This window comes from Hyperolius riggenbachi, chromosome 8 (assembly GCF_040937935.1).
Source record: "Hyperolius riggenbachi isolate aHypRig1 chromosome 8, aHypRig1.pri, whole genome shotgun sequence".
Taxonomy (NCBI): Eukaryota; Metazoa; Chordata; class Amphibia; order Anura; family Hyperoliidae; genus Hyperolius; species Hyperolius riggenbachi.
Genome location: NC_090653.1, coordinates 103,461,346 through 103,484,812, shown reverse-complemented (window position 1 = coordinate 103,484,812; position 23,467 = coordinate 103,461,346). Strand labels below are relative to the sequence as shown.

Here is a 23,467-nt window from a genome sequence, read left to right as displayed (position 1 = left end):
ATAACCAGGACTAAGGGCTATTCCTAAGTAGAAATGGGACTGTACATACACATGTTTATCTCATCATGTTTCATTTTACTTCAGGTACCCTTTAACCTCCCTGGCGGTATAATTATTTCCTGATTTTAGGGTCTAAAAGTGGTACTTTTTTATGTGCTTTTTAGACCCCAAAAGCAGGGGAAAAAAACATACTGCAAGTGACTCACCTCCGCAGGATCCAAACACTGCCATTCTCCTTCCTGTCTGCTGTGTGGCACTCTACCCCTGTGGTGAGATCTAATTCTGATTTCTGAATTTACAATTGTAAATCAGTATGTGGAAAACAGAATTCTACTGAAAATACTGCATTATTGAGACTTGAAAATTTTAGACCAACCACAAGTCTCTGAATCATTGGGCCAATCAGAGAAACCATGGAACCATGTACCATGGAAATTCGATTACCGCAGACATTTTAGGCCAATCAGAAGACTCTGAAGTATTAGGCCACATACACACATCAGACCATAGTCTTTGAAAATGAAAGATCACAGACCAATTTTGCCCCCTTCCATGTAGTATGAGAGCCATACTCTACACAGTCTATTCTATGGAGCTGAACTCCACATCAGATAGAAATCTTTGTAAGGTGCTGCACACACAGATGCTGTACAGACATAAAAGATCAGTATCTGCAAAAGATCTGTTCCTGACAAAGATCCGTTCCTGCAAATTGCATTCATAGTCTATGAGATCTGCAGATCATCATACACACCTTGTTTATCTGACATTCATCTGCAGATCAGACAATCATCTGCCGATCTGAAAATCCACAGATGAATGTCTGTTAAACAAGGTGTGTATGATGATCTGCAGATATCATAGACTATGAATGCAATTTGCAGGAACGGATCTTTGGCAGGAACAGATCTTTTGCAGATACTGATCTGTTGAATGTGTACAGCATCTTTGTGTGCAGCATCTTGCAAAGATTTCTGTCTGATGGGGAGTTCAGCTCCATAGAATAGACTGTGTAGGTATGGCTCTCATACTACATGGAAGGGGGTAAAATTGGTCTGTGATCTTTCATTTACCAAAGACTATGGTCTGATGTGTGTATGAGCCTTTAGACCAATCACAGGAAGTTTACCGCCGGTTCCGATCGGAAATGCGGATTCTGAAAAATAGCGGAAAACTGCAAAAATCTGGAAAAAAATTGTGGATTCCGCAAACAAAAAATAAAAAAAAAATTGTTCCTTTTACCATTAATAAACTTTATTGACAAAAATAACAAAAAAGTAACAAAAAAATAACATTCTGAAGAAATCAGGAATTCAGTGGAAATTGGAAAGACACTTCTCAGAAAATGGAAATTGGCATTTCCGATCGTTCCTAGTAAGCAAAGAGGAACAGCATGTCAGGCAGGAAGCTAGCATTTTCAAGAAAGTCAACAGTTTTCCCCTTGTGTTTTTGTCAGCATGGGTTATTTTTAAAATGTCTAATCAGGGGTGGTGCTTCCATAGAGTCAAAATGGACAATCGCCCATGCCCCAAACTCCTTAAAGAGAAACTCCAACCTAGAATTGAACTTTATCCCAATCAGTAGCTGATACCTCTTTTTACATGAGAAATATGATGCTTTTCACAAACAGACCATCAGGGGGCGCTGTATGACTGATTTTGTGCTGAAACCCCTCCCACTAGAAGCTCTGAGTACCGCGGTACTCTGGGCAAACTGCCACAATGTAACAAGCTTCACAGACAGGAATTAGCTGTTTACTGCTGTCTCTAAAAGCCAAAACAGCTAGGAGCAGCTACATAACCTGCCCACAGTAAAAATGTCACCATGTAATAAATGTCAGAATGTAAATCGGGGAGAGGAAAGATTTTACAATGAGCAAACACTGACTAAATCATTTATACATAATTATTGTAAAAATGAAGCACTTTTTTTTACTACATTATTTTCACTGGAGTTCCTCTTTAAGGGCCCAATAAGTCAGAGACTGTAAGGTCACAAGTGTACTGTCAGTATAGTATGAATACATGCTGGGACCCTAAATTCATTTTTGCCCAGGACCCCATTTTACCTCAACATGCCACCGTGTCTAAACTGGAAAACCAACTAAATTGGTTACTTTGCTTAGCTACAAAGTGATTGGATTGCCGGAACTTTGGAGGTGAATACTTGAAGTGTGCGATACTTTGACTGTCTGCTCACACAGCTGTTGTTTTATCGTTGTTGTCCCCCCCCCCCCCCCCCCATCCATTTTCCATTCTGAACTGAACTAAGTTGAGCCCTTGGTGTTCAAGAGAACTGTAAAGTGCATGTAGATTTTTTCCGAGTATCTCTTGTTTCTTCTGTCCCAACCTTCTTATGGGAAAGAACTGAACACAGTAAGATTAGGGGGCCTGTTCTCCTTTGAAAGGTGTTCGATGAATGATGCCACTTACATTTCAAAGTCATGGCACTTGTCCTGGAGAGTCCAGATCTAATCCTGGAGACAGCTGCTCTCTGACCTTGGGCTAGTCCTTTCATACCGGCTGTGCTCTGGACGCTGAACTCCTGTACTGTGCTGTGTAGCTACAGTGTGATGCTCTTTCAATGCTTCTTTCAGTATCAGTACCTGGTGCATTCCTTGTGTGCAAGCTATGGTACCTACACACGATTTTGGTTTCTGGGTAGTATTTGAAATTTGCATGAAACACTACCATTTCTAGACTAGTATTATCCTTAGGTTGAGTGGGGGATGAGCTATAATATGAGATATTTCTTCGTATACTCACTCGTGCTACCTTAACTTCCTTAGCTATACTTCTGATGGATCATCATTTTTATTTACAATTTATCCTAACTTCTCATCTGCTTTCAGCTTTTAAAGGGAATGTCGACACAGCGAAGGAAAAATATTGGCAGAACTGTGGAAGATGAGGGATCGCATAGTGGGGATTGTGATGATGAGGATGAATGTGAAGATGGCTCAGGGAAAAGTGGCCTTAGAATAAGGAATCAGCTAAGGTTAATACCAGGTAAGACTGATTTATTTGATTTAATTTCATTCTGTCACTTTTTTCAGGTTTTCTTCTCTTTGGCAGGCAGTGTTGATGAAGTCAGCCTTCAAGCAGTCTATTTCTTCCACATATGGAGTTTATCGTCACATAGCTCTGCTAGAGAAGTGCTTTCGTTTGACTATATTGCTTTAGAAGCATTAATTCAGACTGTACATTCAACCACCTAGCCTTGCTTCTCAATGTTATAGAATTTCTTCATCAATTCATGAGATTGATAAAGGAGGTGGGATGGGGATGAGAGTAGATTTGTTATGGGAAGGAGGGGGACATGGCAAGAGTTGGAGCATATCTGTGAGTGGGATGGGCGATATAGGAGGTATCTCATGGGAGGAAGGAGACATAGCCATGGCAGTGAATGGTGGGGATGTGAGAAAAGCTACCTAATAGGAGGGAGGTGACATGGCCATAGCAGGAAGCATATCAGTGAGTGGGATAAGACATTAGAGAAGGTATCTCATGACAGGGAGGAGATATGACAGCAGATCTTTGAGTGGGATGGGACATTGATCGATGCCTTACCAGCAACTCTAGAAAACGTCAAGATCTGCTGAGGCTCAGGAAAACTCTTAGTGACAACCCAATATGGGTCGAAAAAATAAAAGGACACCTGAAGTGAGAGGGACATGGAGACTGCCGTCATTTACTTCCCTTTAAACAAAGCACCTTGTCTGGCTGCCCTGCTGACCCTCTTCCTCTAATACTTTTACTCATAAACCTTGAACAAGCATGCAGATCAAATGTTTCAGATCAGATGATTAGCTGCATGCTTGTGTCTGGTGCAGCCAGAGAGGTCAGTAACGATGTCAGACAACTGGTATTGTTTAAGAGGAAATAAATATGGCCGCCTCCATATCACTCTCAATGTAGGTGTTCTTTAAAACAAAACCAGCCACCCTTTTAATTCCACCTGGATGGTATTTCCTGTTAGACTACTATTTCCTTTGAGTGTATTTACTGTACATGATTTGTGAATTGTGCTGAATAAGGGCCCATTCACACCTGAGTGGGAATCGCGCGATTCCCGCTCATGGCAAACCGCTAGCGGTTTTGTAAAAACCATTACACATTGTAGCAAATGGCAGTGTTCTCACTGCCGCGTTTGCGGTTAGCGATAACAGCAAACGTGTTGCATGCAGCGGTTTGCCGGCGATTTGCATTTCGCGATTAGCAGTTGTGATTAGCGTTCAAAGCACGCTAATCACGATCGCTCCAAAACCGCCGCAGTGTCCAGTGATTTTTCCTCGTTAATCGCAGATAAATCACTCCCGCAATCGCCGGCGTTTTGCGATTATAGGTGTGCATGGGCCCTAAGGCTGAATGGAAAAGTAACCATCAATGGAGAGGAGAGTAATTTTGGAGAAGTGGAAATAACTGAAGAAACTCCCAAGTAAAAGCTTTTCTGTGTTCAGTTATAGTCGTGCAATTGTTTATTTGCGGGAGTAAAAAGTATTTGGTGTACTTATTACATTTATTACATTTTCCGTACTGTAAGAAATGTTCTGGTTAGCATGGTAGTTCACCTTTTAAAAAGTCACTTGTCTGACTGTCAGGAGCAGTGGTGGGCCGAAATTTCACATCAAAATTCGCAATTACGCATCGTAATCGTAATGCAAAATTTCAGGGATAATCGTAATAAATTTAGTATGTAATTGTAATATTTCATAATTTCTCGTAATTTTAGTGAAATTTTGCATGATTTTGTGCTGACTTTAGTGGTTAATAGCAAAGTCCCCATACATGCTATTGCTACCAAAATTGCTATATATTGCTTGCATATATTAACCACTTCAGCCTTCAGTGTTTCACATTATGCATCCGAGCAACTTTCATCTCCCATTCATTCGCCAATAACTTTGACTACTTACCACAATGAATTTATCTATATCTTGTTTTTTCTGCCACCAGTTACGGTAGACCTTCTTTAGGTGGTACATTTTGAAGATAATTATTTTTTTCTAAATGCATTTTAACAGGAATATTAAGAAAAAAATTGAAAAAATTAAATATTTCTCAGGTTTCAGCCATAATAGCTTAAAAATAATACATGCTACCATAAATAAAACCCACATATTTTATTTGCCCATTTGTCCCGGTTATTACACCATTTAAATTATGTCCCTATAACAATATTTGGCGCCAATATTTCATTTGGAAATAAAGGTACGTTTTTTCAATTTGCGTCCATCACTATTTACAAGCTTATAATTTAAAAAAAATAATAGTTATACACTCTTGACATGCATGTTAAAAAAGTTCAAACCCTTAGGTAACTGTTTTTTGTTGTTTTTAATTGTAATTTTTTTTAATTAAAAATTTTATTTGGGGTTTTTTTTGGAGTGGGGAGGCAAACAGATAATTTTAAATGTGCTGTAATATGTACGAACAGAGGCGCCAAGCAGAGTAAAACAATGTTCTAAAAATGATAAAAAGAGGGAAGTCGAGGTGGACTTACCTCCCTCTGGTAGTGGACATATACTCAAATGCAGAGTAAAAATATATACAATTTATATATAAGCGCTCACACGCTTTATGGACCTGAACCAGTTTTGTATGCTCCTATACTGCCTGATGAAGCGGGACTGTTGACCACGAAACGTGTTGTGATTTTATGGAGTTGTGAATAAATTGTATATATTTTTACTCTGCATTTGAGTATATGTCCACTACCAGAGGGAGGTAAGTCCACCTCGACTTCCCTCTTTTTATCATTTTTAGAACATTGTTTTACTCTGCTTGACGCCTTTGTTCGTACATATTACTGCACTATTAAGTCCACCCCTTGTGGGGGGGTTCTTTCCCCATTTCCCGATCTACAGAGAGCGACTTTTATACCTGAGTGGGGTCAGGTACTAATACTCCCCACCTGCCTGTCAAGTGGGTGCCTGATGGTAACCCACCTTTGTGAGTATAAGAACCTTTGCCATTATTTTATATATTGAGCTTACCAGACAATATTGCACTATTGGGCTCTCGGTGTCCTCTGTTTTGTTTTTACAAGATAATTTTAAATGTAATTGATTGTGATTTTTTTTTAAAAAAGTATGTAGATGTAGTTTTACTATTTGGCCACAAGATGGCCTAAGTCATTTTTTTTTGTTTTTCATCCTGTAAGCGAGTGTTCTTGCTTACAGGAAGTGAAGGGAGGGCGTGAAACTTAGAAAGCTCGTGGCTTTTCAGAGAAGCCGGCGGTCTTTCATATTGGGACTTAGATCAATGAATGGGAACTGTGCTCCCATTCATTGATCTCCGGGGTAACGGAAGGCGGCGGGAACACGCGCATGAGCATGTGGTGCCAGCGGCAGTTAGTGCAGCCCATCTGGACGAGTATATCCGTTTAGATAGGCTGAAGTGGTTAAGGAGAATAGTGGTTACAAGTTGAAAAAATAATTTTTCAAAAAGACCTTGTAGTTTTTGAGAAAATCGATTTTAAAAATGCGCAGAAAAATGGTTTTTAAACTCTCATTTTTGTTAGTTTAAAAAAAAACGTTTACTTTGCATTTTTAAAATCGATTTTCTCAAAAACTACAAGGTATATTTGGAAAATTCTTTTTTTGACTGGTACCCACTATTCTCCTTAATATTTAGCAAATTTGGTGTCAATAGCATGTATGGAGGATTTGCTATTCACTGTTAAAGTCGGCACGAAATTTAGCAAAATTTTATGCGAAATTACAAATGACTATGCAAAACCAATTAACTAAAAATCATAATTATGTATAGGCGTAATTGCGAAAATTGATGCAAAAATTTGCGTAATCATAATTAGCTGATTACGATCATCACTAGTCAGGAGGAAGCATTGGCTTCTTTGCTGTCACATGGATGGCACAAGCATCTGGCCAGTAACCTCAGGGAACACCTGATTGGCAGACTCACTCTGGCTCAGAGTCAAGATTTAAAGATAAAGATTTTTTTCTTTATTAGAAGGAACCTGTAAAATGTCTCCACTACTCCATGGAGTTTTGAATCAGGATGATACCATTTATTGGCTAACTTAGAGATGGATAAACAGTGAGCTTTCGACTTATAAAAAGCCTTTGTCGGACTGGTTCCTGACCAGAACTGAAAAACACAGCTTATATACACTGACATACAGAGGAGAAACATTCTTTAGCAAACATAAATGTAATTAGATGCCTTAACTGTTACTGAGGAGGCTTTCCCAGGCATCCTATCGAAATTGATAAGATCAATAGAATCCTCAACATGACATAAAGCAGACTCTGGTGATGAAGAGACATCGTAAATTCCGAATTCAAATGGTAACTGGCCTGGTTACATGCACCATTAATTCTAAGCTTAAGAGAATTGTGGCATTTAAAGCCAGCACCTGAAAGCAAATAAAATGAATAGTGACAGTGAATTCCATCTTACACAGCATATGGCACAAAAATGAATGAAACGATAGAAAAATTAAAATTAAAAGAACTGTGGCATTTAAAACCCATCGTACCAGCACAAGAAGTTGGAGTCCTTGTTTAAACCATCTTGTACAGTTTTGAACCAATGTATAAACTTAGTTTCTTGTGTTAGTCTCATGTTTCCCGATTTGAAGCCACCTATTAATACAGTGACGCGAAAATCGCTTAAACTGTGTCCAGGTAAACAAAAGTGTGTTGGTATTGGGAGATCAGTATAATTTGTAATATCCTTTTTCCTGCTGTTAATAGTGGATCTGTGGTGTGTCATGCGATCCCGCAGTGGTTGACTTGTTTCTCCCACATAAATTCCTTTGGGGCATTTTGCACACATGATCAGGTATACCACATTAGATGAGTCGCAGGAAAAGGTGCCTTGTACTTTGTATTCCTGTTGTGTACCCGGTATTAGTATCCTGTCAGTGGAATGGATGTATTCACAGGTCCCACATGTTTTTCCTCGGCAGGGGAATGTTCCATTCTGTTCTTGCCTATTTAAGGCACTCCTCACTATCATCTGCTTAAGATTGGGTGGCTGTCGGAACGCAAGGAGGGGAGGTTCAGGGAATATCTTTTTCAGTCTCTGATCCTTGTGTAGAACAGGATGAAGTTCTTTTGCAATCTTTCTTAAGATTTCCAAGCGTGGGTTGTAGGTTACTACCAGTGGGACACGGCTCTCTTCCTGGCTCTGCTTGTACTCCAGGAGCTGAGTCCTAGGGATGTTGTTAGCTTTCCTGATTTGGGTCTCAGCCATTAGAGGATTGTATCCCTGTTTTATGAAATTCTTCTTCAGGTAACCCAGGTGTTTGTCTTTGTCATCCTTGTCAGAACAGATCCGATTGCATCTTATTGCCTGGCTGTAAATTATGGAATTCTTTATATGTTTGGGGTGGAAACTGTCATACCTGAGGTATGTGGGACGATCCGTCGGTTTGCGGTACATGGACGTTTGTAAGCTGTTCTCTCTGATGTATATGGTGGTGTCAAGAAAGTTAATCTCCTTGTGAGAGTAGCTCAATTTCAGTTTGATTGTGGGATGGAAAGCATTGAAGTTCCTGTGAAATTGGACAAGATCCTCCTCACTTGCAGACCAGATGATCAAGATGTCGTCGATAAAACGGAAGTAGGCCATGGGTTTTATATGACAAGTATTCAGGTATTCTTCTTCAATCTTTGCCATGAAGAGATTTGCGTACTGCGGTGCAAACCGTGAGCCCATTGCCACTCCCATTTGCTGCAAATAGAGGTCCTCCCCAAAAGTGAAATAATTGTGTGTGAGAACGAATCTCATTAGTCCAGCAATTGAGTTTATAGGTGTGCCCAAACCTTGAAGATATTTGCGACAGGCCGCAATTCCATCATTGTGGGGAATGTTGGTGTACAGAGACTCTACATCCATAGTGGCAAGAATGGTGCCTTCAGGCACTGGGCCAATGGCTGCCAGTTGGTTCAGGAGGTGTGTAGTATCCTGTATGTTGCTGGGTCTTTTACAGACTAGAGGCTTCAGAATGTTTTCCAACCACCCTGAGATATTCTCTGTGAGAGTTCCATTCCCTGAGATTATGGGCCTGCCTGGGTTCCCCTCTTTGTGGACTTTGGGAAGCATGTAAAAGCAGGCGGTTCTCGGCTTTTCCAGGATAAGAGTCTGTACATGAAGCCTGGTGTTTACGGGCAATTTCTTTACCATCCTATTGAGTGCCATCCTGTACCTTTTTGTTGGGTCCTTCTGTAATTTGGCATAGTGCATACTCCATGGAGATGGAGAAATCGGTAGTGCTTTTGTTCGCGCCTTAAGTGGAAATAGCTACAAGCTGCAGGACCCCACTTCATCATAGCACAGTGATTTGAAGTTCTTCCAGGTTTGTCTAGCCAGGTTGCACTATTTATTTATTATTTATTTATTTGTTGTATTTATAAAGCGCCAACATATTACGCAGCGCTGGACATTAATTTAGGTTACAGACAATATTTAGGGGTGACAAACAGCAATATGACAATACAGGAATACAAGAAAACCAGATCACACAGCACAGTATGAGTACAAGGTAATGCTTAGTCAGTCACTGGATGGGAGCATGGAGTTAGGCAAGTTAGGTTCACTCAAATGCATAGCATGGGTGCACAGTAATAGAGGTGCATGATCAGGTAGGACACAAAAGGAGTGAGGACCCTGCCCAAAGGCTTACAATCTAGAGGGAGAGGTAGGGACACGAGAGGTAGGGGACCAGAGTTCGGCTGTGGGTTTAGAGCAATTGTGAGGGGTGGTAGGCAAGAGTGAAAAGGTGAGTTTCGAGGGCCTTCTTGAAGGTGTTGAAGGAGGGGGCTGCCCTAATGGGTGGAGGTAGGGAGTTCCATAGTGTCGGAGTGGCTCTTGAGAAGTCTTGGAGGCGTGCATGGGACTGGGTGATGCGGGGGACGGTCAGGCGAAGTTCATTGGAGGAGCGAAGTGAGCGGCTTGGTGTGTATCTCTGAGTAAGATCAGAAATGTAGGTTGGACAGGTTTTGTGGATGGATTTGTAGGTCAGACACAATATCTTGAATCTGATTCTGGACTGGATAGGAAGCCAGTAGAGGGATTGACGGAGGGGAGCCGCCCTGGTGGAGCGATGGGAGGAGTGGATAATTCTGGCAGCCGCATTCATGATGGACTGCAGTGGGGCTATTCGGGTCTTAGGGAGTCCAGACAGAAGGGCATTGCAGTAGTCGAGGCGGGAAATTATGAGGGAATGGATGAGGAGTTTGGTGGTGGCAGGGGTCAGGAAAGGGCGAATCTTACAGATGTTACGAAGGTGGAAGTTGCAGGACTTTGTGAGGTTTTGGATGTGGGGAGTGAAGGAGAGTGCGGAGTCCAGGGTGACACCCAGACAGCGGGCTTGAGAGGTAGGGTGAATAGTAGTGTGGTTAACAGTGACCTGCACATCTGGGAGGTCCAGGGATGACCGGGGTGGGAAGATCATAAATTCCGTTTTGTCTAGATTTAGTTTTAGGAACCTAGCGGACATCCAGGAGGAGATGGCAGATAGGCAGGAGGAGACCTTGTCCATGGTAGTGGTGGATATGTCAGGGGTGTGGAGGTAGATCTGTGTGTCATCTGCATACAGATGATAGTTAAAACCCATGGAGGAGATAACCTTGCCAATGGAGGATGTGTATAGGGAGAACAGTAGGGGGCCAAGGACCGAGCCTTGGGGGACTCCCACTGAGAGGTGGTTGGGGGTGGACGAGGACTCATTGAAGGAGGTCGTGAAGGAGCGGTTGGAGAGGTAGGATGAAAGCCAGGTCAGGGCGAGATCGTGAATGCCCATTTTACCACTGCACTGTTGAGCTAATTTGGATCTTCCCAATATATGTAACTAAAATAGCTAAAAACTGTTTAAAAAGGGAGGCAAAGGTGGACTTTTCTCTCCAAAGTAGACTCAATAGTCAAGGGTCCACTGAAATCTTTTTCTTTAATGAAAACACCCCACAAAATATTTGTAACAGGCTACAGCCTGCATCAGGCAATAAAAGGAGCTGACTGCAGTCCTAGTAGGTAAAAGCGCCTTCGGGACTGTGGTCAGCTCCTTTTATTGCCTGATGAAGCCGGTTGTAGCCCGTGAAACGTGTTGCAAATATTTTGTGGTGTTGTCATTAAAGAAACATTTTTCAGTGGACCCTTGACTGTTGCGTTTGGGGAGGTAAATGCACCACTGCCTTTCTTCTTAAATTGGTTTTTAAGTGTTTTATGCTCATCTGGTGCCTCTGTTCAAATATTATTGTTGTTTGTCCACCCTTGGTGGAGGGGTGTCACCCCTTTCTACATTTACGGAGAACGGGTCAGATTTAATCTCCCCACCTGCGATTACAGTGGTTGCCTTAGTGGCAACCAACATTTGTGAGTACATTTTCAATTTTATCAATCTATACCTATAGCCTACTATTTGGGCTCTCGATTGTCTTTCTTTCCCAATATATGTGTATTTATAGTACAGTAGATGTATTCCCCCTAATACACAGAGGTGATTTCCTTGTACCGTAACTAGTTATGTCTTTGGAAAATAATTGGCTACACCATTGATTATTTAGGTGAATTACATTAGAGGGCGGTGATTACACATGCAGAGAGGTGTTTTATGTTTCTAATTAATTTAAATCACTTTGCAGAATTCTCTTTTCAATTTACAATAAAACTGTCTACTTCTTGATCAGAGTAAATAAAAATAATAATAATTACACCATGATTCAATGTTGTTTGACAAAAAAATGGAAGCTTCAAAGGAGGTAAATATCTTTTGATAGGCACTATAGAATGTATAGTTCTTTGAAATATTTAAAAAAGTAGGAATGTTTATTTTTTGTTTTAAGTGCAAAATGTAAATAAACACTATACATAGGGTTTAACCACTTCAGGATTCTGCGTACGCATAAGTACGCCCCTGAATCTTGAAGCGGTTTCCATGGAAACGTTCCATGTCAGTTCACGGAGGGTGTCTCCGTGAACACCCTGCGAGCCTCCGATCGCGGCTCGCAGGGTAAATGTAAACATGCGGGGAACATCTTCCCCGCTTTTAACATACATACGGCTCTGCTGCGCAGCAACGCCGTAAAGGAGATCGGCGTTCCCCGGCCTCTGATTGGCCGGGGATCGCCGGCATCTGATAGGCTGAAACCTATCTGAGGTGGCGCAGGACGGATTTCCGTCCTGCGCAGCCCATAATGAAGGGGGGGGGGAGGGAAGGAGGCAGAGGAGCCCCCCCGCTAGGCACAGCAGCGCAGCTGCGATCAGACCCCCCCAGCAGGACATCACCCTAGTGGGGAGAAAAGGGGGGGAAGTCTGATCGCCTTGCCTGATATCTGATCTGTGCTGCGGGCTGAAGAGCCCCGCAGCACAGATCAGCCAAACCACCTGAAATCCGGAAGTGGTTAAAGAGACTCTGTCACAACAAGCATTTTTGGGTCTGAATCTTTAAGGAAACTTGAGACTCTGGCTCCCTGCACACTGCATGCAATTCTGATTCCGAGTTTTTATTGTTTTTTACATTCAAATCCGTTTTCCGATATTTAATCGTTACTGCATGTTGCGGTTTTTTCTGCATTTTTCTCTTGATAGCATTCAGGGAAAATCGGAATCGCATTTTGAAAAGCAGAATCAAAATCGCAGATCAGATTTGCAGTGTGCAGGGTGCATAAATGTGCCCATACATCTAGAGATTTTGCTGTATGATAGATTTCTTAATTCGATCATTTTATCGAATCGAGGGGGAATCGAGAGAGGGTCGAGTGTGTTCCAGTATGCCCATTTGATGAAAAGTGGATGATATCATGTAGAATCGACCAGCTTAATCGATCGAGCAGGATGCAAGATATCGGTCGATCGCACAGGAATGGGCTACATAAGGGAAACAAAAAAATATATACATATCTGGGTCTTCCTCCAGCCCCCTTCAGGCAGATCGGTCACTTTCCATCTTCCCAGGGTGCCTGGATCCTCTGCTATGGGTCCTGGTAATTCTGCCAGCCAGCGCAGGCACAGTCCGGCCTCTCCCTCATTATGCTCCCATCACTGGGAGAGTTCTGCGTCTGCACCTCTCCTTCAGCGATGGGCTTCCAAGCAGAAAGTCATTTGAATTCAAAATTAAAATGAGACTTAACGCAGGTGTGAGCACGGGAGACCGGGGGTTACTTACCCAGAAGTCCGTCAGCTTCTCTGCATCTCAATCCACTCGCACGCGACCTATAGGACATGTTGCATGACTCACTACCGCACTTCCTCCTTCCGGCTTGACAAACTTCTGGGTAAGTAACCCCTGTCTGCCGTGCCACACCTGCGTTAATTAAGCCTCATTTTAATTTCGGATTAGAATGGCTTTCTACTCGGAAGCCCATTGCTGCTCTACTCTACCTTTAGACTTACTGCCTAACCCTGTTCAACACACCCTCCCCTTTGAAATTGTCAGGCTCTACATACAAATGTACCTTTTCAGGCAAGCATGCAATATTGTTTAGGTTATTTTATCTAGTTACTGATGCAAACCTCTTATCTATAGTTTACTGCTTTTACCTGTCTCCAAATGTTACCACCCCTTAAACTGTACGTTTTATAGACAGGGCCTTGTGTCTGTAATTTTGTATTTTGGTATAGCTGTATTTAGGCCTCTTGCACATTGCAAGCGATTCAGATTCAGATTCCGCTTTTTAATCAGTTTTTACCTCCGATTCAGATTCAGATTTGCAGTGTGCAAGGAGCAAACTGCAAATCTGAATCTGAATCTGAAGTAAAAACAGATTAAAAAGCGGAATCTGAATCTGAATTGCTTGCAGTGTGCAAGAGGCCTTAGGCCTCTTGCACACTGCATGCATTTCAGATTCCGATTCCGCTTTTTAATCTGTTTTTACATCCGATTCCGATTCAGATTTTTAATCTTAACTGCATGCTGCGTTTTTTGATCCGTTTTTCTGTTGAATGTATTCAGGGAAAATCGGAAACGGAATCGGAATCGGAATCGGAAACGGAATCGGAATCGGAATCGGAAAACGGATTTGCAGTGTGCAGGGAGCCTAACTGAGTGTTCCATCTATTTGCATTCTATAGGAGATGCACTATATAGCTGTATAATATCCCTATTGCCCACATAACTTATTTGCGCTATATTTGTACAGTACCACTGCATTCCGGCAATAAAATAGACAACCATTTTTATAGTCCCCCCAGCTTCAGATAGTCGATATGAACAAAGCTGTTCAACAATAATGTAATTAAAAAGTCGGTCTATGATAGTAAAACTTTATTGCTAAAGTGCTTTCATAGATAGTCATTATAAATAACTATCTGTGACTAGTTCCCTACAAATTCCTATCCCTTTTTGCAAGTTTTTGCAAATACCCCCCACCCTCCCCCAACCACTAACCTTAATCAACAAGTTGTTGCTTATTGGCTTTTCAGTGGTGGCTTTGTTGTCCCCCTGTGTTCTGATATGTAGTAATAGTAAGTGGCAGCTAGACCACGCATCCCTCCCAGAGAACACCTTGGGCTTGATTCACAAAGCCGTGCTAAACAGTTAGCACGTGAAGTGCCGTTTGCGGACTTTTGCGTGCGCAAATTGCCGCGAACGGCACTTCACGTGCTAACTGTTTAGCACGCCCGTGCTAAACAGTTAGCACGGCTTTGTGAATCAAGCCCCTTGACTCAGAAACTGGCTGGAGGAAAGTAAGCAGCAGCTCTCACATGACTTTCTCTGTTTTCCCAAAAATTTAGGTAATTTGGATTTTATTCAATATTTTAAGCTTGCCACACATGCATCAATTTGTCATCTCATCTTTCTTCATGTCATTTCCAGCATATCCACCTTTAATCAATTTTGTGTAGTTTATCAATGGAAATTCTTGAGGGACATGTTGGACAATCTGTTTGAATGTGCCAGGAGAGGTGAAAGGTCATAGCATTGCACTGTATCAAGCAGCAAGAATAAGGACGGATTTCAGCAAAGGCCACAAAAGCCGGGGACTTTGGTGGCTGGACATTGAAAAGGGGTTGCTGCATATGAAAGAAAAGGCTGCAAATGGGATAGTGAAGGTAAAACAATGGAGCAATACACAGAAAAGGGAAACTGCTGCCTAAGGGAGTTGTGCATTAAACAGTGGGGTGGCTCTAAAGGGGTGTAACGAATTAAAAAGGGTTCTGCACATGGAATGGGAGGAGTGCTGTTATGATACTACATATGGGAGGAGAGCCACAAGGAAGTTGGCCTAGGGGTAGAAAATGTATAGATCAAGCCTTGAGCACGACTTTCATGGTTTTATCAACTCTCAATAGATTTACCCTGAAATCTGTTAAAATTGGGGTTGACAAGCAGAGTAGGAATCTGACTATGCATTGGAGTTCCAATCAGAAAGGGATTGATTGGCTTGCCATATCGGATCATAATCAACCTGTGTGTGGCTAGTTTTACTGACCAAGGTATGTGGGATGGGGAGGAAGGGTTGTTTATGTACAATACCGGGATGAGCATGGGCTGTAACAAAGCCCGATAGTCATCTCAGATTTTAGCTATTATCTGTGACACCTTATTTACTATACAGGGGTGGGTATGTCTCCACTTCCTAAGCTAGGGAACAATTCCCTTTTTGTTCTACCGCTTAATTTATCTGTACCTGCAACTAGTGTCACGTTGGGTCTGGCTTCTAACAGATGACTGCTTAAAGGGAGCCTGTACTGAGTAAAATTATTTAAAATAAACACGAGGTAACTTCAATTGAACATGACATAGTTACCTTGCCATCAGTTCCTCTCAGAAGCTCACCATTTTCTTCTGGCAATGATCCCTTCCAGCTCTGACAACAATTTGTCAGAACTGAAATATATCAGTTGCTGTCAGTTATAGCTGAGAGGAGAACTGATGTATCCATGTTTCCCTATGGCTCAAGTAGACGATGTTACAGTTTAACTGTGTGCTGACCAGAACGCTGTTATGGCCAATGGCCATTTTTAAATAGAGGACAGAGAATTTCATTGATCACAGTGGACGAACAGGACACAGGAGAGGAGAAAGAGATTGATAAGTAGAGTACACGGGAGGTAAGTATGACCAGTGCATGTTTATTTTGACTTTTAATTTTCAGTTCAGGTTTTCTTTAAACTAGTAATATGTGTGAAAAATGTCAGGTCTAGAAGTTCGTTAGTGACTATAAACATATGGTAGAAAGTTGTGGACACAAAGCAACTTACGATTATGTTAGCTCAGCGAGACAGAAAACACAGAGGGATTTTTATGATGAGTTTTGTATTATTTCAAACATCTGCAATGCATTATTGTGTATCCAGGACAGATAATATTTGCAGTCTTGGAAAGACGTAATTAATATTCCTTTAGAAAATATATTGTGTGGGACACTGAACATATTAATAGAGGCCCGGGGCAATTCGTAATCATTCTGTTACCATAAAGAATATATTATTTATAGAGATGGCCCGAACCTCCGATTTTTGGTTCGTGAACTTCCGCAAAAGTTCGGTTCGCGCAAACTTTCGCGAACCGCAATAGACTTCAATGGGGAGATGAACTTTGAAAACTAGAAACACTTATGCTGGCCAGAAAAGTGATGGAAAAGATGTTTCAAGGGGTCTAACACCTGGACGGGGGCATGGCGGAGTGTAGACGCCAAAAGTCCCAGGGAAAAATCTGGATTTGACGCAAAGCAGCGTTTTAAAGGCAGAAATCACATTGAATGCTAAGTTGCAGGCCTAAAGTGCTTTAAAACATCTTGCATGTGTATACATTAATCAGGTAGTGTAATTAGAGTACTGCTTCACACTGACTCACCAAACTCACTGTGTAGCGCACAGCAAACGGCTGTTTTTGTAGTGACGGCAGTGCTGGACTGGTGCGCACCATGGCGAGAGTGCAGGCCGTGGCGTCTTTCAAGACCATATGGTCGCCGGGGTGGGGTAGCTCAATGATAGAACAACAGTGACTGTCCGGCTGATCAAATATGGTCTGTCCACAATGAAGCAACGACCTTATTATCTTGGGTGCACACCCCCCCCATATAGCCGTCGGTCATTGCTTCATTGTGATACGCAAGCCCCTTCACCGCGGCAAGGTAATGATCACGAAGGGGAATTGGCACATGTACATGCCTTTTGTTTTGGCCTTAGAAATTCAGGAATCCACCTGGAGTCCTGGACCCTGTTGGTGGCGGCAGAGAAGGCAGTCAAGCAGCCTGCGAGCAGAGGTGGGGAGCGACTTAGTCTTGGGGCAAGCAGTCACACGGCATGCAGCCAGAGATGCTGTGTGTGGGGACTGACTTAGTCTTGGGGCGGGCAGTAGCCCTCCGGCATCCATGCCTCTTTCATTTTGCTAAAGGTGAGGCACTGAACACTTTTGTGACTTAGGTGACTTCTCTTTTCAGTGACAATGCCTCCAGCTGTGCTGAAGGTCCTTTCTGACAGGACGCTTGAGGCAGGGCAAGACAGAAGTTGGATGGCAAATTGGGACACAGGTCAAGCCTGCGCACCCAGTAGTCCAAGGGTTAATCGCTGCTCACAGTGTCTATATCCACACTTAAGGCCAGGTAGTCGGCTACCTGCCGGTCCAGGCATTGGTGGAGGGTGGATCCGGAAGGGCTAAGGCGAGGCGTTTGACTAAAGAATGTCCGCATGTCAGACATCACCATGAGATTGCTGGAGCGTCCTGTCCTTGCCTGCGTGGACATGGGAGAAGGATTACTGGCAGTGGTACCTTTATTGCGTTGTGTTGTGACATCACCCTTAAACGCATTGTAAAGCATAGTTGCCAGCTTGTTCTGCAAGTGCTGCATCCTTTCTGCCTTCAGGTGAGTTAGTAACATATCCGCCACTTTGTGCCTATACCGAGGGTCTAGTAGCGTGGCCACCCAGTACAGCTCATTCCCCTTGAGTTTTTTTTATATGGGGGTCCCTCAACAGGCTGGACAGCATGAAAGACACCATCTGCACAAAGTTGGATCCAGACATACTATCTCCTCTTCCCCACACGACTCTTCCTCCTCCTCCTCCCTCCTCTGTGCTGCCGCAGGTGTTGAAGAAACATCTGTTTCTGATGAGAATTTATCCCACAACGCTTCCTCTCGTAACTGTTCCTGTTCACGCTCCTCCACAGCTTGATCCACCACTCTAAGCATGGCACGCTCCAGGAAGTAAGCGTTCGGGATCAAGTCGCTGATGGTGCCTTCACTGCGACTCACCAGGTTGGTCACCTCCTCAAACGGCGCCTGAGCCTGCATGAATTTCGCATAAGTGCCCAGTTGTTGGGTCTAGAACATCCCCATCTCCCCAGACTGTGTCCTTCTACTGTAGTTGTAGAGGTACTGCGTGACGGCTTTCTTCTGTTCTAGCAGGCGAGAGAACATAAGGAGGGTCGAATTCCAGCGAGTCGGGCTATCGCAAATCAGGTGTCTCACCGGCAACTTGTTTCTCCGCTGAATGTCCGCAAAGCGTGCCATGGCCGTGAAAGACCGCCTCAAATGCCCACACAACTTCCTGGCCTGCTTCAGGACGTCCTCTAAGCCTGGGTACGTTGACACAAATCTTAGAATGACTAGATTCAGCACATGTGCCATGCAGGATACATGTGTCAGCTTTCCCAAATTCAAAGCGGAAATGAGATTGCTGCCGTTGTCACACACCACGTTGCCGATCTCCAGCTGGTGCGGGGTCAGCCACTGATCCACCTGTTTGTTAAGAGCAGCCAGGAGAGCTGCTCCAGTGTGACTCCACTTTGAGGCAAGACATGTCTAAGATGGCGTGACACCGTCGTACCTGTCATGCAGCATAGGCCCTGGGGAGCTGGGGCTGTGTAGCTGGAGAGATCATCGCAGCAATAGTAGAGTTGAACTGCCACTCAGCCAAGGAGGAGGAGAATGATGACAGTGAAGAGGATGTAGCAGGAGGAGAGGAGGTGGCAGGAGGCCTGCCTACAAGCTGTGGAGGTGTCAAAAGTTGGTCTGCTGCACAGCCACATACTCCAGCATTTCCCAAAAGTATCTGTGCCATATCTTTATCTCTATTAACATCTTTCATTAAGTGTAAGAAGAGACGTTACAATGGGCAAGCACTGACTAAAAAAAATGTATAAATGAATGCATAAGCAATTGTATCAATTAAATTATATCCGGTTAAGATTCACATTAAATAATAATCGAGGTTATATATAGTAGTGATAATAGTGTGTGTGGCGTGCAGGTGCCAGCACTGGTAAAAAAAAGAACCAACAGAAAAAGTACAAACACAAACCAGTATATGCTGCTCAAAAACTGCACTTTATTGGATAATAATGTGTATTTAGAAAAATATACACACACCATAAATATAATTATGTCAGAAATAAAAACTGACATGAAAAAATTGTTGCTGATACAATTCAAAATTGCTGCTACTGTGCTAGGCACTACATAGGAACCACCATTAGATGATTAGTCCATACCTTCAGCTATAATTTTGGGCTATTGGTCACACCTGTTGTCTGTTTCCCATGAGTGGTTATGATCATATTAATCAATACTACACTCTCCTTATGGGCTCACACAATGGGGCGTTACCAAGGACTATTTTCTCTGATTGGCAGTTATTAGCAGTATGGACTAATCATCTAATTTATGGTGTGTGTATATTTTTCTAAATATACATTATTCTCCAATAAAGTGCAGTTTTTGAGCAGCATATACTGGTTTGTGTTTGTACTTTTTCTGAAGATTCACATTAAACCTGCATATATAATATACTTTTCCTCCTAACTGATAGGGAGTCACTACTAATAATCCTCACTCACTCACTCACTCACTCACTCACTCACTCACTCACTCACTCACCTTATAATATGCCCCCCTTCTATCCCCAGTGGTGTTCCATATGATTAGGAATCACACCTGCCTGGAGTCATATGGTAACACAAGTGCAGCCACTATGATTTCCCCCGTGCTGGAGGAGCGTTTTATATGACACTTCTGCATACCAGTTAACTGAGGCCAGATTGTGACACCATAACTTTCTGATTTCATTTGTGCATTTGCTTTCCGACAAGTGAGATGGAGAAGGCTACAGTTTTTTGAGAAACTGAACTATTGTTCAGCTTAGCATATTTTTTAGTTCAACTTAGGACCCCCTATACCTTTTTGCCCTAATGAACAAGCAACCCACATTCCAAGAGGAAGCCTTTGCATATTTGCATAATTAAATAATTTCTGCTAGTACTCTGGTCAGATTCAACGCCAGGACTTAATTAAAGCAGCAACATTAACCACAGTTCTGCCTACCCTCGTTCTGGATAACTAGTGCTATGTCTCAAGCTGTAAAAGCCTTTTAACTTCTGAAAATGAGGATAAAACCTTGCTATTCTAGCCTGTTTTAATACTTTTCTTGCTGCTCAAAACAAAACATATTTACAGTATGTTTTGTCCTGAACACAGCTTACAGTAGAAACGTGAGATGATGGTCGTGCAGGAAATTAGCTGTATCTAGGGAAGTACACCGAGATTTATGGCTATTCAAGCACATAGCAATGTGTTTCGGCCTGCTGACTGGGGACTTCCTGGACACATATGTACTGTTCAAATGTTTGGAACTTTAACCTACAACTGGGAAACAAAACCTCAAATCCTGCTAAGCAAACTGAGTAAGCTTGTCCTGCAGGAATTCTATTCAGCTCTCTTTGCATTTTATTTTTCCCGCATAATCACTTAAATGTGTTAGAGGAGCCAAGTTTTGGTGTCCAGACCTTTTATGGACTGCAACTGTAAGGACAAACAAAAAAGATGCCTAAAATGCTTAGTTTAGTTAGCCAAGGATAGTGGTTAAGAAGGCAATTCTAGTTGGTATGACAGGGTATCAGTGGGATTTCAGTACTGCTGGGGTGCAAATTGCAACAGCCCATAACAACCACTTTTCAGTTTGAGATAGATTACTGGATGATCCTGCATGCCTGCTATCAGACGCCGGTATGAAGAGAGCCTGACAAAGGTCTGAAACGTGTCACATTATCAACTAGGTAGGCAAAGGAAACATTTTGTGAGAAAGGGGTTGTGCCTTTACCTCTGAATGTAACATTTGATTGGTAAAATGAATTTCACAATTATATGATGAATAAAGCATATTTAGTCCACATGTTTTTTTTTTAATTAGGGAAGATGCACTTTTACTTTGAGAAGCCTATCATTCATTGTAGGGCTAGGGCTATTTTCTGTAGAGGACTCCATGATTGTTGTATTTGCTAGGGAGGGATATTGTTACACCTCTGGTTTTACCTACCTACTGCCAATTCCCAAGGGTCCATAAATCATGTATTGTCGCTGATGTCTCTAAAGCCTGTTACACACACTAGACGATTCTTGGCCAAGGAGGCCATTTGGGGCCACATCTACTAAGAATCCAGCATGTGTAGAGCAACCCCCTATCCTCTCTAATGTATCAGTGAGAGATCTGGACTGCCAAACTATCTTGCTTGAGACTGTCAGAGGCCATTGTTCTCTCTTCTTACCCCTCCTGCTCTGGGCCCTCCATCCCCTACATAGTAAGAGGCGTAACTACAGGGGAGCAGGGAATAGAAAGCATTACTAGCCTGGAGGATAGCCATGCATCTGTACAGCACTAGGCACTGAACTGTTGCCTGAGGGATCGAGTGTTGATCACCATACTGGTGTGTGTGTGTGTGTGTGTGTGTGTGTGTGTGTGTGTGTGTGTGTGTGTGTATACACACCCCAGGCCATTGTGGAATATCATTTATGTGTTCATAAAAATCAGTATAGTGTAGCGTCATATGTATGAGATGCATGTGATATGCTGAGATATATATATAGACAGATTTGTAACTGACCAGAGAAATCTTTATAGGGGTGGGTGTAGAATCTCTTTATACATCCACATTGCCTTATGTACACGCGCATAACTACAAATCATGGGGTCCCCCAGCAACACTTTGATGGGCCCCCCAATGTTCACACCCTTTCCCTTGCCTAGCCCTGGTGCCCATAACAGCTTGGGGGCCCATTTTGAAAGGGTCATAAAACAAGTTTGGCCAACACAATCCTCACAACTATAACAAGTGTAGCCACAAAAACACCTGATCTGAAGGATGGACCCCTTTATTGGAAGGAGTGAAGTAGTAGTTGGGCCCCCTTAAAGCTCTGGGCCTCCCTGTGGTTGCATGGCCTGCTTCACTGTAGTTACGCCCCTGCTTATGTATAGACATATCCTATAGCCTTGTTCCAGCAAACATTCACTATTTTATCCCAGATATTTATTAATGCCTATACCATATTGCTCATAAAGAAAAATAAATGCACAACCTCTTTAAGTAGCGAATTGACGCAGTCGCACCTGTTGCACTGCTGGTCGATCACCAATATGTTATAACTAAAGAAGACATTTGCAGTTGGTTTGGGGCCATTATACTTATCTCATCTGGCTCAGGCTAGCTTGAAGCAGGATATCTCTTCTACTTTCTAAGTTTTGCAGTCCTGGAGCATATAAAATAGAAAATCAAACACACCAGGCATAGCTATGCCTTGATGTAATAGGTGCGTCCTGAGATCTGCTACCCACCCAAAAGCAGACATTTCAGTACTGCTGACTTCAGGGAATTTTCTCTTCTACCTATTTTTCTTTGCATAGTTAATAGTGAACTGCTGCCTTTAATAACAGTGGAAGCTATGTACTTTCTGGAAGCTCTTTTGTTCTGCAGATGGGGAGGATTTGATATTGTTTATTATCTTACCCTTTTAGTGCTCAGGAAGCTTTGATGGTTTGCTGCTCTAACAAAAGGCCTTGAAATGGAATGTTACAACATAACAGCTATTAAAAAACGAGTCAACTTCATATCGGAATAAAAACAAATCAGAGTAATGTTACTCTTGTGCTTTGCCTTCCTTGAGGTCTTTATTTGTCTGAGTTTGGGTCCTTCAGGGCAGCTGAATCCAACACTGGCCATTGGTTTGACTATCAGAGGCATAGCAACGTGAGCAGTCAGGATACTTTGATCCTGATGCATGTAGCTACGGCAATATTGCCATGCCCAAGACAGTGCACGGCAATATTGCCCTTACTTCTGCCAGCAGTGCCATGAGTTAAGCTATTAGCGAGACCTTCAGTACTTGAGTAGTGGGAGGGTTGCTAGGGTAAACCTTGTTAGTAATGTGCGTTACCATAGCAATGGTCATGCAACTCAAGTGCCGCTTTTAGTGTAACTTATGGTGCTGCTGGTGGAAGTAAGGATAGTATTGCCGTGCGCTGTCTGTGCACCTACATCATGCCCTTTGTGTAGTACTTTGTGCCCTGCTATACTGTATATCTATACAGATTTCATCCAAATGAAAACAAAGCGTTGGATATTTATGATAGCCATGCTTTCTAGAAAACATTCCTTCATTCATACAAGTGACTTAAGTTCTGAAGAAGTCCTTTGTTGTGTTGCAGTTGGTGTTGGCTTTTTTCAAATTGTTCCTGAGCATGGCAGGTTTGATATGCTAGAATCAAACTTATGCAATTCTGGT

The 23,467-nt window shown here is 42.6% G+C and overlaps 1 protein-coding gene across 1 annotated transcript in view; it reads left to right on the top strand.

Moving 5' to 3' along the window:
- Positions 1 to 23,467, top strand: part of GPC3 (glypican 3) — a 662,823-nt gene that overhangs the window by 487,246 nt on the left and 152,110 nt on the right. Inside the window, exon 7 of the mRNA XM_068250947.1 lies at positions 2,852 to 3,008. Within this exon, the coding sequence (XP_068107048.1) occupies positions 2,852 to 3,008 (157 nt within the window). The remainder of the gene's footprint in view (positions 1 to 2,851; positions 3,009 to 23,467) is intronic.